Source organism: Sinocyclocheilus grahami, unplaced genomic scaffold, assembly GCF_001515645.1.
Source record: "Sinocyclocheilus grahami isolate Dianchi unplaced genomic scaffold, SAMN03320097.WGS_v1.1 scaffold270.1, whole genome shotgun sequence".
Lineage (NCBI taxonomy): Eukaryota > Metazoa > Chordata > Actinopteri > Cypriniformes > Cyprinidae > Sinocyclocheilus > Sinocyclocheilus grahami.
The window spans coordinates 1,486,410-1,500,074 of record NW_015505449.1 but is presented as its reverse complement, the minus strand read 5'-3'; the positions used below and the strand labels follow the sequence as shown (position 1 = coordinate 1,500,074).

The 13,665-nt window shown below is 37.5% G+C and overlaps 2 protein-coding genes across 2 annotated transcripts; one reads left to right on the top strand and one right to left on the bottom strand.

The window, feature by feature from the left end:
- Positions 1-560: 560 nt before the first annotated feature.
- On the bottom strand, positions 561-1,898 carry LOC107599676 (CCAAT/enhancer-binding protein delta-like). The gene has a single exon (XM_016291337.1). It carries the CDS (start codon positions 1,734-1,736, stop codon positions 885-887), a length of 852 nt encoding a protein of 283 aa, XP_016146823.1. The 5' UTR covers positions 1,737-1,898; the 3' UTR covers positions 561-884.
- A 1,439-nt stretch (positions 1,899-3,337) lies between these two features.
- On the top strand, positions 3,338-12,613 carry LOC107599677 (DNA replication licensing factor mcm4-like). The gene is made up of 17 exons (XM_016291338.1): positions 3,338-3,427; positions 4,326-4,383; positions 4,506-4,655; positions 4,758-4,947; positions 5,634-5,709; positions 5,818-5,913; positions 6,017-6,112; positions 6,599-6,737; positions 6,820-7,040; positions 7,790-7,910; positions 8,814-9,073; positions 9,177-9,542; positions 9,627-9,754; positions 10,793-11,000; positions 11,076-11,304; positions 12,123-12,256; positions 12,393-12,613. Exons 2-17 carry the CDS (start codon positions 4,338-4,340, stop codon positions 12,483-12,485), a joined length of 2,553 nt encoding a protein of 850 aa, XP_016146824.1. The 5' UTR covers positions 3,338-3,427; positions 4,326-4,337; the 3' UTR covers positions 12,486-12,613.
- Positions 12,614-13,665: the final 1,052 nt, after the last annotated feature.

The window sequence follows — 13,665 nt, the reverse complement described above, 5'->3', positions numbered from 1 at the left end:
AATAACTGATTAAGTCATTTTCATTAAAGATTTCACAAGCATTTTAAGTGTCTAATAACCAGTATGCAAAATTGATTTTACATATTTTTATTTCTAATTTGACTCCAGTGACTAAGTCCACAACAATAAAAGCAGAAATGTATGCCATTGAATTGTTTCTAAATTGTTTGTAAAGTGGTCACATTTATGAATCTATGAAGAGGTCTAACTAAACTAGGATAAAATGCTGCTCCTTTTGTATTCACCTGTGAATACCATTGTTGTTCTCTTTCTGAAAAGTTGCTTCAATTCGTCTTAAACTCGAACCTTTAGTTGTGGCCCTTACTGACCAACTTATATTTAAAAGCAAAACCAGCAGCTTCAGAGTTTTCCTTTGAGGTATGGCAGATGAATCTGGCATTTGCAAAAGTGTTTACCACAAATCTTATTTTACTTGACTATTTTTATTTTTAAGTTGAAAAATCTCTATACTCACAATCCCGTTGAGCTGACTGCTACACCTTTCAACAGACCACGCCCCCTCAGACCCGCCCCCGAGCACACATGCGCGTTCACATGGATCTTTTTGAAAATTCACGTCGTTTTATTATACATTTGTACACACTGTACAATTTCAAACATGCTCTTGCATTAATACGAAGTTTTGGGGAATTATAAAACAAGTACCATAAAAACATATGAAGTTTTTTCTGTAATAATTTAGAATACAAAAATATTCACAAAAATAATCATGACACCATGCGGTGCCAAAGTCCATCATCCAATGTGTAACTTAATGCAGGTCTGCTACAGAAGAACATAGTAATTCAAGTTCACTGAGGTATGTTTTTGGCAAGGTTGTTGGGGAGCGCACTCTCTTACTCTCTCATAACTCTCTACGCGCCTCACCGACTGTCAACAGCCGCGCGCGCCGCAGTCCCAAAAGAAGTGTCTGGCATGTGTTTGAAGAAGTTTCTGAGGCTGCTGAGCTCTCGCGTCAGCTGATCGATGGTTTTGTGCAGGCGCGCGTTGTCGGCGCTCAGCTCGATCATCTTCTGCTGCATCTCCAGGTTGCGCTGCTTCGCCTTGTCCCTGCTTTTACGCACGGCGACATTGTTCCTTTCGCGCCGCTGCCGATACTCCGGGCTGTGCCTGTCGACTGTCTTTTTGCCCTTTTCCTTTCCCAGCCTCCTCCGGGTGTGGGCTTCTGGTTCAGGTGTGGTGGGAGGTGTCGGCTGGCCCGTATGCATGAGGCTCACGGACGTCTGCGCGCACGTCTCGATCTGAGATGGTAAGGACGAGGACAGTTCGCTGTCGCTCCAGTCCGCCTCCTTCTTGATCGGTGCGCAAAACGCGCCCTTGCCAAAGCCTCCATCCTGGCGCTGCAGCCTCTCCGAGCTCTTTTGCGCAAAAGCGCCTGCCAGGTAAAAGTCGGGCTTTTCATGCTTCACGGTGTTGTTGAACAAGTCTGCAAAGAGCTCGTCGTTGCAGATCTCCAGAGGAACCGTGGACATGGACTCGATGTAGGCGCTGAAGTCGATGGCGCTCTCATCATCGTAGATGGCAGGCGCGTTGCTGAGCTCCATCATGCTGCTGCTGCTGTTGTTGTTGTTGTCCTCGGACGTGCCATGCTCTCCCCCGGATTTGGCATCCCCTGGCATGACTTTATTATCATAGAAGTTGGCAGGCTCCACGGCCCAGCTCATGTTGCATGGTGGCGTTACGCACTGCGAGTCCAGGTTGTACATGTCAGACATGGACGCAGCCAAACTCAAACTCAAACCAGCAGATCCTTTCCTTGTCCCAGTCCACAAAAAGCGTAATTTTTCACGCGCAATCACACCCTGTCTCGCGCACCCAGCGCGTATCTCCGAAAGTCTGGCTGTCTCGCGTACAGGTGTTAAAGTCCTCGTAGCTCTCTATCGAAACTCTGCCGTCCGCCTGCATAAGTACAAGCGCACGGCTTGCGTCACGGCACCACCGCCCCCTTCCAGAAGCCAGTGAATGTCCAGCGTCAGTCACATGTTCCGCCTGTGCTCCTATTTGAGGAGACTCGGGTGTGCATGAACGCCTACCAGCAACTTTTAAGAACAGTCTGTCAGAACTTCATGCTGTAGGACATAAGGACATGTTTGAATGCGTATGCGGGTTTGGAAGAACATACTGATGAGAGAAAAGTCATTTAGCCTAATGCGCCGTTACCTGCATACAGTACATGCATGCATACTCAAATGAATAAATATGAATAAAAAATAAAATACATTTAAATTGACAAAATGAATGTTTGGTTCGTTCGTATTTATTATTATCAATGGTATTATTATTATAATAATTGATTTTCGTTCGCATTTAAAATAATAATCATTTATATTATTACGAATATTTTGTCCTTTATTATTATTATTATGACCTCAAGTTGAATGCGTATGTAAGTGTAGAAAGAAGGATCAGTGAGAGAAAATTAAATTAATGCGCCATCACCAACCTTCCTAAATAATAAAAAAAATGAATTTGAATAAATAAATTAAAAGTTTTTTTCGTTCGTATTTATTATTATTATTATCATACTTCATTTTTTTGGACATGAGGGCATGTTTGAATGCGTAAAAATTAGAAGAAAGAAGGATCATCGAGAGAAAATTAATATAAATAAATACGAATAAAAAATTTTTGGTTCATTATTATTATTATGATGTTGTTGTTGTTGTTGTTGTTGTTGTTAAGGGTGTTTAGTGTATTGAATACTTGGAAATATACTGTACATCCATTTATTCATTTATTTTTTTCACATCCATGCATTTGAGAAGCACATTCAATGTACAAATTCAGTACAAAAATCATATAAAATGAAACGAGAGTCGAATTAAAGCAAGAAGGTTAGGATATTTGTTACATTTCATTTTTTAAAAATAATTTTGCAGTTATATAAGCAATACAAATTAAAATTAGTTTGATTTCCCTGCCTTAGACTTGTATTAATAAATAATCTTCATTAATGGGGCCAAAAAGTCATTCATAATTTCCTGAGGATGGTACAGTTGTTTTTCTATATGCAGGCATGTGTTGGCACTTCATGTCCACATGGACATCTAGTGGATGTCAGAGGAATTACCTCTGTTTATTCTGTTCTTTCCCGCGAAAACTTCAGACGATACCAAACAGCTGATGGGATTCGTTTATGTAACCCGTCCTATAATTGTAAGTCTGCCATTAAGAACGTTTGGAAAAAAAATGTTTATTGTAATTTTAAACATCCTTAATTGGGATTGTATTGCTTAATCTAAGAAATAACGAGTTGTATATGATTTAAGCACACACGTGTCTCACTTCCCCCCCTCTCGACTGATAGTGAGGAGCGTATTGTTGGTTGGTCAAAATTTCCCCGCGATATTTACGTCACGGACAGTTTCGCGCCACCATTCACTTTTGAAGGGAAACGGTGCGTACGGTAAGTGTTGTGTTTCTGTATAAAGTCACCGTGCTTGAAAGTAGACGTAATCACGATAACCCTAAAAAAAAGGTATCGGTCAATTGGACGTTGACTTAGTAAGCTTATAATTAAAAATAATAGATATTCTGGTTAAAATACTAAGTTATGTCATTGTTGTGGGTGATGCAGCGTGCTGCTAGTTGACTTCGAGTATAAATGTAGCAACTCAAAATGTGCATCCTTCATGCTTTCCTAATAAAACTCACAATTCCTTTCTCAAATGTGCTTACTAAATAAATGTGCTATGTAGTTTAAATATTAATACGTTTTTATACGTGGACAGTTATTATATCTATCTCTGGGCATCTCATGTAAGCATTAAACTTGTTTCAGTATTAGTTGCCAAAATGTGTCTTCTTGTTGATTGGTTATTTATTTATTGGGCCATGAGGTAATGAGGTAACCAATAAGTGTTTTGTGATGCATTGCCATTTTACAGTGTTGTGACAAAGACCGTGATTTAATTTCTTTGATTCTTGGGAAAAAATAAAAAATGAGGTCTGCTGTCATAGTATAAAAATAACTTTTATAATATAACTCTTATAATATTTCTATAACTTTTATAATTATGACAGGTTATAATAACTTAATCATTAGTTATTATATGTCATAAGTCATTAACATGTTAAATGACATTTTCAGTTTCATATATTTTGAAGTAGTCTGTGTATGAAACATAAACATGCAACTATTTGAGTTTTACATGAACTAAATTTAATGTTAGTACACATTCAAAACTAAGGAATTTAATATTTAACATTAAAACGTAATAATATATAACAATAAATGTAGTAAATATTATTCATTTGAATGAATTTTGGTTCCAGCTTACTAATTTTGAGATTTAACCTTTCAGTTTTGAGTCGAGATGTTTTCACCATCATCCCAGAGCCGTAAGAGAGACCCTCCGACCCGTGAGTTGCGTTGATTTTAATGCACACACATACTGGCATGCATGTAGTGTGTTTTCTAATCAGATTCGGGCAGGTTTGTCTTTGACAGTAGCTGCATGTGAACGGTTTGTGTGTGTTTGCAGCCGCGAGTGAGGACCCTCTCTCCCCTCCGTCACAGCGGTCGAGAGCTCATGACACGTCCACGGAGCTTCAGCCCATGCCCACATCTCCAGCCATGGACACAGCTGCTCAGGACGTGTCGCTGTTCTCCAGCCCTATGGCCCCACGCTCTGGTACAGCTCGTATTCAACATTTTACTTGCATTGAATTGAATTATTAAGCAGATTTTTAGAGGTCATTTGATTTGAGAATTCATTGAGATTTGTTTTATCCAGTCCTGCAGAGCGAGGTCGATGCGAGTTCTCCGCTGATGTATGGCACTCCCAGTTCCAGGGTGGAAGGAACGCCCCGCAGCGGCATACGCGGGACCCCAGCACGTCAGCGGGCCGACCTGGGATCTGTCCGGAAAGCTCCACAGGTCGACATGCATTCGGAGCCAGTGAGTGAAAGCTGTTGTCATTCGCCGTTTCATTTTTAAAAATTAAATAGTTTAAGAGATTAGTCTTTTGATTTTTGGCTTGCTGGTAGTTTTTAATAAGTCGTTCATTTAGATTTAATATTTACGGGTACTTATAATTGTTAATATTTTACTCTGTTGTGAGTATGGACTATTTTTGGAGTTTGTTCATGTGCATTAGGCATGTGATCAGCTAAGGACAAAAAAGAGGGAAAGCCTTTTTTTTGAGTATTACAATATAATAAATGTAATAATTGATTTAAAATAATATTTTTATTTTATATAAATTATAAAACATTTTTTAAGTAATACATGATTATTGCAATACTATTGTACTGGATAATACTTAAGGTCACAAAATACAGAAATCCATATCCATCTTAAATCTATACTATTTTAGCTAAAACTTACTTGACAACTTAAACTGAAATAAATCTGAAATAAAATATGTTAGAAATGTTGCATTCAAAACGAACTGAAATAAGTTTGTTGGAGCTAAAATTACTAACTGTAAATAAAAACAAACTAAAACTGAAATAAAAAAGAAATGGTAATATTTTGAAAACAAAAACAAAAAATAAATGACAAAAAAAGACAAAACGCAGAACAAAATGATTACAAATTAAAATAAAATATGAAATAAAAGCATTTCAAAATATAAATTATAAGCAAACTCACACTGAAATATAAATAGCGAGCAGGGTGCAGGACAGAGACTGGTGATCTGGGGGACTGATGTCAACGTGGGAACCTGCAAGGAGAAGTTTCAGGTGTGTTTGCTGTCTGTGTCACTACACTCATCCACAGCTGACTGGCATAAAGCTTTTCTTCCATGACAAAATGATCTTTGGTTGAGAATCTGTGTTCTTTTTTTGCAGCGTTTCCTTCAGCAATTCACAGCCCCCAACTCCAGAGAGGAGGAGAATGCTGGGCTGGATCTGAATGAGCCTCTTTATATGCAGAAACTGGATGAGGTGAGAAGTGCAGTACTGATTAGAAAGGCATAAACAATGATTGCTCATGTATCTTAATATCCAGTTCTTGTGTTATAATATATGGCTGTTTTGTGTGTTTCAGATCAGCGTCGTTGGAGAGCCGGTATTGAATGTGAACTGCAGTCATATTCAGACATTTGACGCTGATCTCTACCGTCAGCTGATCTGTTATCCGCAGGTGAGAGAGTAATGAGCCTAGTAATAAAAAATAAGCATCAAAAAGTTCCTACCCATAAAGGTTTGGGATCAGTACGACTTTTTGGACAGGAATTAATACTTTTATTCAGCAAAGACACATTAAATGTATAATAAAGTAAAGATGAAAAGACATTTATAATGTTCTTTTGAATTTTCTATTCATCAAAAGTTTTCAACATTGATCAGCAAATCAGCATATTAGACTGATTTCTGAAGGATCATGTGACACTGAAGACTGGAGTAATGATGCTGAAAATTCAGCTTTGCTTCACAAGAATAAATTGCATTTTAAAATATATTCACATAGAAAACAGTTATTTTAAATTGTAATAATATTTCACAATTTGACTTATTTTTTAATCAAGTAAATGCAGCCTTGGTGAGCTTTTTCTTTCAACAACATTAAAAAACTCTTGTATTGTCACTTTGACCTGTTACTGAATGTCTCTGACTCTTATCCTCACAGGAAGTCATCCCCACTTTTGATATGGCCGTCAATGAGCTCTTCTTCGATCGTCTCCCAGACTCCGTGTTGGAGCATCAGATTCAAGTGCGTCCCTACAGCGCCCTGAAAACCAGAAACATGCGTGCACTCAACCCTGAAGGTAAGAGAAGCAGCGCTTAATGATCCCTGTTTATTGATAAATGTCTGCAGCCGTCACGTGATCGTCTCTGATCTCCTTTCAGATATTGACCAGCTCATCACCATCAGTGGGATGGTGATCCGCACCTCTCAGCTGATCCCTGAGATGCAGGAGGCATTTTTCCGCTGTCAGGTGTGTGTGTTTAACACTCGTGTGGAGGTGGACCGCGGGCGCATCGCTGAACCTGCCGTCTGCCGCAACTGCAACACCACCCACAGCATGGCGCTGGTGCATAACCGCTCTGCCTTCTCTGACAAACAAATGGTCAGTTAATTTATAATCTTTATTGTATTTGTTCTTTTTTATATATTTATAAAAAACAAATTTTTTTTTTTGCAAATTTGCATTGTCATTTTGGTTAAGAAAGGTTGTTATTCTTGATTGCATTTGTTAACTAGTCCTTTTGACCCTAACAAAGATTGAGGCGTATTATTATTATTTCAATATCTTTTGTCCTAACAGATAAAACTGCAGGAATCTCCGGAGGACATGCCTGCGGGTCAGACGCCACACCCCACAGTCGTCTATGAATGATCCCTGTTTATTGATAAATGTCTGCAGCCGTCACGTGATCGTCTCTGATCTCCTTTCAGATATTGACCAGCTCATCACCATCAGTGGGATGGTGATCCGCACCTCTCAGCTGATCCCTGAGATGCAGGAGGCATTTTTCCGCTGTCAGGTGTGTGTGTTTAACACTCGTGTGGAGGTGGACCGCGGGCGCATCGCTGAACCTGCCGTCTGCCGCAACTGCAACACCACCCACAGCATGGCGCTGGTGCATAACCGCTCCGCCTTCTCTGACAAACAAATGGTCAGTTAATTTATAATCTTTATTGTATTTGTTCTTTTTTATATATTTATAAAAAAAAAATTTTTTTTTTTTGCAAATTTGCATTGTCATTTTGGTTAAGAAAGGTTGTTATTCTTGATTGCATTTGTTAACTAGTCCTTTTGACCCTAACAAAGATTGAGGCGTATTATTATTATTTCAATATCTTTTGTCCTAACAGATAAAACTGCAGGAATCTCCGGAGGACATGCCTGCGGGTCAGACGCCACACACCACAGTCGTCTATGCACACAATGACCTAGTTGACAAAGTGCAGCCTGGAGACAGAATAAACATCACTGGTACGGCCTGTTGTCATTGAAGCTTTCTTATGTGGTTATATAGAGTGCCTGATCCTATTTGAACTTTCCTCTTTCTTTACTCTGAACAATGCCTGTATTGTAGCTTCCGCAAAGTTATGGAGCAGACATAGTTTAATAGCTAAACTTTCAGACCCATTACATTAGGATACTTTTCTTTAGAAAAACTGATAAGAACAGTTTATTACATCAAGTCAAGAAACTTAAAAAATGAATCTTCAGATTTCCTAACATTTGTGTTTTTTGTAATAATAAATAATAAAATATTTTAACTTATTAATAATAAAATAATAGTAATTTTATATATATATATATATATATATATATATATAAATAAAAGTATTTTATTTAATTTTTAATTTATTACTTTTATAATTTATTTTTAATTTATATTGTCGTGTAATTTATTATCATGAATAATTATTCATAGATCATTATATTGTATGATATTATATAAGATTAACTTATATTGTGTATATTGTAATATGTATACATAATATAAGTTATTATTGTTAATACATAATGTATAATATTCTATAATTTATAATCATTGTTCATAGAATAGTATAACAGATATTAATAAATGTTAGAGTAAAAATGTTAAGTATATTGTGTTATGTAATATTCTATTATTTATTAATATTAATGATAGTAGTTGTTGGTGTATGTGTGTGTGTGTGTGTGTAAGTGTGTAATAATTATATTTAATCATTTATTTTACTTTTTTAAATCTAAATGTTTTAGCACAAGTGCTTGGATTTGAAAATAGAATTTTAAATCCAACTTTTTAAAAGATTTGATGTTAATTGAAGTTCAAACCGTCCTGTATTATAAGATAACTGGTATTGTGAAAAAACTAACCAGCATGTCTGTTATTCTCATCAGGCATTTACAGAGCTGCCCCCATGCGTCTGAACCCACGACAGAGCCAGGTGAAGTCTGTGTACAAGACCCACATCGACGTCATCCACTTCCGGAAGACGGATGAGAAGCGTCTTCATGGACTGGATGAGGATGGCGAGCAGAAACTCTTCACCAAAGAACGGGTCGCAATGCTCAAAGAACTAGCTGCCAAACCGGACGTCTACGAACGCCTGTCGTCTGCGCTGGCACCCAGCATCTATGAACACGAGGACATCAAGAAAGTGAGTTTTAGCTGGTGCTGCTAAAGACTGCCTCATGTTTTTTTTCTTCACTTTATTCAAATATTTCTCAGGATGCATGTTAATAGTAGGCATTTTTTTCCAGGGCATCCTGTTGCAGTTATTTGGCGGGACCCGTAAGGACTTCACTCAGACGGGCCGCGGAAACTTCCGCGCAGAGATCAACATCCTGCTTTGCGGTGATCCGGGCACCAGTAAATCCCAGCTGCTCCAGTACGTGTATAACCTGGTTCCTCGTGGTCAGTACACTTCCGGGAAAGGATCCAGCGCTGTGGGTCTCACAGCCTACGTGATGAAGGACCCGGAAACCCGTCAGCTGGTTCTGCAGACAGGAGCGCTCGTGCTCAGCGACAACGGCATCTGCTGCATCGACGAGTTCGATAAGATGAGCGACAACACGCGATCTGTGCTGCATGAGGTCATGGAGCAGCAAACGCTCTCTATTGCTAAGGTGAGGGCGATGCGTGAACGATCGTTTTCATGAGTGAATGATTTTGTCAGGACAGGTAATTAATGCAGTTTTTGTGTGTCCCAGGCTGGGATCATTTGCCAGCTTAATGCTCGGACCTCCGTTCTCGCCGCAGCCAATCCAGTGGAGTCTCAGTGGAATCCCAAAAAGACGACTATAGAAAACATCCAGCTGCCTCACACACTTCTGTCCAGGTAAGAACACAACATGACACAGTATTTAAAACATACTTAACATCCAGAATGTGATGTATTTCTGAGAGAAAGCAAGAATGTTTTATCCATCAGGATTACAGTTGATTGTGAAGAGTGAGCTACACTACCGTTCAAAAGTTTGGTTTTAATAGTTAGTCTAAACTGTAAATAAACGCTTTTATTAAACGTTAACTGAAATAAATGTTAACTCACCAAGCTAGTGGCTCATTTTTATTTAATTCAACTGGATGTAGTAAAATAACAAAAGCTAAAATAAAACTATATAGACATAATTCAAAAAAGAATAAAAATGACAAACATGCCACAAAATTGCTAAAACCTTAAAATTAAAATGAAAGTAAAAAAATAAAAACATTCAAAGTTGTAAATTTATAAAAAAGAAAAATACCTCACTGATACCAAAGTAACTCTGGTTGAAAGCAGGTGTGCTGCTTAATATTAAAAAGTTCAAAAGACCAGCATTTATTTAAAATTTTTGTAAGAGATTTATAAATGTCTTTACTGTCACTCTTGATCAATTAAATCCATCATTGCTACATAAAAGTATTAATTTCTTTAAAAGTTACCGTCCACAAACTTTACTGAGCCCAGATTTTTGCATGGTACTGAATTTATGAATGTTATATTATTTATGTTATGTTATATTTGTGTGTGAGCAATAAAGTCCTCTCAGAAGTGGATTATAACATTAAAGTGTGACAAACATGCAAAAAAATAAGAAATCAGGAAGGAGGCCAACACTTTTTCACACCACTGTATATGTGTATACATACATACTGTTAAATTGATGAATTGAACATAGTAACACTAGAGACATTTATTATAGACAGTAAATGGGGTAAATTTTGCCTTTAATGATCTCAAACTGTTTTAAAGCTTAACATCCAAATGCTAAAATACTTAACATTTGGGGGGTTTCTTATTAATTTTATTTTTTTTAAAGCTTTTTTTGTAACCTCACCTGAGCATTTCTCTTTTTTTTATTAAACACTAAACTCAAAAATCTCTGGTTCTTAGGTTTGATTTGATCTTCCTGATGCTGGACCCTCAGGATGAGGCGTATGACCGGCGTCTCGCGCATCACCTCGTGGCTCTGTATTATCAGAGTGAAGAGCAGATTGAAGAGGAGCATCTGGACATGGCTGTGCTGAAAGACTACATCGCTTTCGCTCGCACGTCTGTGCATCCCAGACTCAGTGAGGAAGCTAGTCAGGCTCTTATAGAGGTATATAAAGGATATAGATCAATGTACCTGTAGTAGTGTAGTATGGCATGTAATTCTTAATTTTGACCCTTGCAGGCCTATGTAGACATGCGTAAGATCGGCAGTGGCAGAGGGATGGTGTCTGCGTACCCCCGTCAGCTGGAGTCTCTCATCAGACTGGCTGAAGCTCACGCTAAAGTACGTTTCTCAAGCAAAGTTGAGTCCATTGACGTGGAGGAAGCCAAGAGACTGCACAGAGAGGCCCTAAAACAGTCCGCAACTGATCCCAGGACAGGATTCGTGGATATCTCCATCCTCACCACAGGTAGGGTAATAAACTGTTAGTACTGGTCAGGTTAAGTCACATGGGCTAAACTCTATTTATAACTATAATAATAAATTATTTATAATAACGAATTATAGTGTAATAATATAAAATGTTATTTGTTACGTTTTTCGTTTTGAAAATTACTTCATAATCAAATGATTTTAGTAATTGAGGGCTGTTCCTCAAAATATTAATATAAAAATTATATTTTTAATAGATAAAATAAATTGATAATTTAATTATATAATTATTAAATGATATACCATTATTAAATTATGTAATATAATAATAATAATAATTATTATTATGTAGATTTATCTATTATTAGCTAGTTTCGTAATCAAATATTTCTCAAATTACTTTTAAAATATTTTAAATTGATAAAATAGTAATAATAAATTGTAACGTAGTTATATAAATATATATATTTATTATTTGTTACACTTCTTTTTGAAAATTTTCATAATCGGTGCTCTTCCTCGATTTAATTTGACCAATTATCCTTAACTAGTGCCTGTTGATGCCGAATGCAGATTACGGTGGTTTTAATTGGTTTATTCTGTACAGATATGAATGCTTATGCTGACCGCTACTGTGACTCAATAAAAGAACAATTACTATAAAAAGTCAAATATTTTAAATGAATAAAATAGTAATAAATCAATGTAATTAAAGTGTATAAAATATTTATTTTTATTATTAGTTACACTTCATTTTCAGTGCTATTCCTCAACTTATCCCTTTATTATGCCTTAACTGGTACCTGTGGATGTTGTATGCAAATTGTAGAGAGTCTGATGATTGTTTTTGGACAGGGATGAGTGCTACAGCACGCAAGCGTAAAGAGGAAGTGGCTCAGGCCCTGAAAAAACTCATCCAATCAAAGGGCAAAACACCAGCTATGAAGTACCAGCAGCTGTTTGATGATCTTCGTGGCCAGTCAGAGGCGGTATGTTTTCTTTTTATTATCATTACTTTAATAGTACTAATAACGCATAGATACTCCAGCTGTATATTGGTAAGAAATGATGTAAACTGCAAGCCCAAGGAAAATCTTAACATCAGTTTTTTTCCTGTAATTTCAGGCCATCACAAAGGACATGTTTGACGAGGCCCTCAGAGCACTTGCTGATGAAGATTATCTGACCGTCACAGGAAAGACTGTTCGGCTTCTGTGAACGCTCGCTGTGCCTGACTGCTGCTTCCTCTTTTGTTACTTGCTTTATCCTATTCTCTGTTTCTATAGAGCAATTATTGTTAATAGTAATATGTATGGACAATTTCTGGTTGCAATAAACAAGTTTTGTTGTTCAAGGGAAGACTTTGGTGGTTTATAGCTGTTATTTACATAATCAAGTATGGAAAGCATCTATTCACTGATCCGAATCAATCACATGGTGCTGGTAAAAACCTCAAAGTATCACTTAAACAAGGTGCAAGAACAACAGTACAAAACCAAGCGAGTCAAATAGATAGAAAAAACTCTTTAAAAAACATGCTTTAATATGTTGTGCATTTTAATAGACCGGTGAGGACCGCACAGAGTAGCATTATAACAGAACTATCAAATGTATCTAGTATGATAAAACAGTGCTGCTTTACCCCACACATGCATGACTGGAAGGAGCAGAAGCGGTCGACTGTGGCATAATAAAAGCTCCGCTGCTTTCGAGCTGTGTGTCACGCTCGTTCAGCAGCCTCGTTTCGCTTCGACAGCTTTCAGCCTCACCCTGCTTCATACTACTACCTTAACAAATCATTAGCTCATCCATGAACATGATTTCTGCCTGAGTCCTGTCGGATTGCATCGGCTGTGGGGATGAAGACCACAACTCCCATGATTCCACAGTCACTGTGTCATCAAACTACTTGTTTATTTTGAATACGCGCCCTCTAGCGGCGAAAATTGCATATTGTGCCTTTAAAGTGTGCGTGAACTGGAAATTTTTGCCGACTTTATTTTCGGAATATTGAATAGAGGGCATGGTTTTATGTTTGCACTCCTCCTCTGTCTCTCACTCATTAGCAATCTAATGGCTGGAGGGGTGTGTTTAAGGATATTCTGCCCAAGCCGTCAAACTGACATCATCAGAAAAGGAATGCCATTCCAGAGCAGAAGTAAATGTTCAGATTTTGATTAAAGGGGTCATATGATGCGATTTTGATTAAAGGGGTCATATGATGCGATTTTGATTAAAGGGGTCATATGATGCGATTTTGATTAAAGGGGTCATATGATGCGATTTTGATTAAAGGGGTCATATGATGCGATTTTGATTAAAGGGGTCATATGATGCGATTTTGATTAAAGGGGTCATATGATGCGATTTTGATTAAAGGGGTCATATGATGCGATTT

What these genes read in the sequence shown, in the direction of transcription:
- LOC107599677 (XM_016291338.1), top strand. Translation starts at nt 4,338, where the DNA reads ATGTTTTCACCATCATCCCAGAGCCGTAAGAGAGACCCTCCGACCC. An exon ending in CCTTCTCTGACAAACAAATG is followed by an intron (nt 7,041 to 7,789) that starts GTCAGTTAATTT and finishes TTGTCCTAACAG; the next exon opens with ATAAAACTGCAGGAATCTCC. An exon ending in AACACGAGGACATCAAGAAA is followed by an intron (nt 9,074 to 9,176) that starts GTGAGTTTTAGC and finishes ATTTTTTTCCAG; the next exon opens with GGCATCCTGTTGCAGTTATT.
- LOC107599676 (XM_016291337.1), bottom strand. Translation starts at nt 1,736, where the DNA reads ATGTCTGACATGTACAACCTGGACTCGCAGTGCGTAACGCCACCATGC.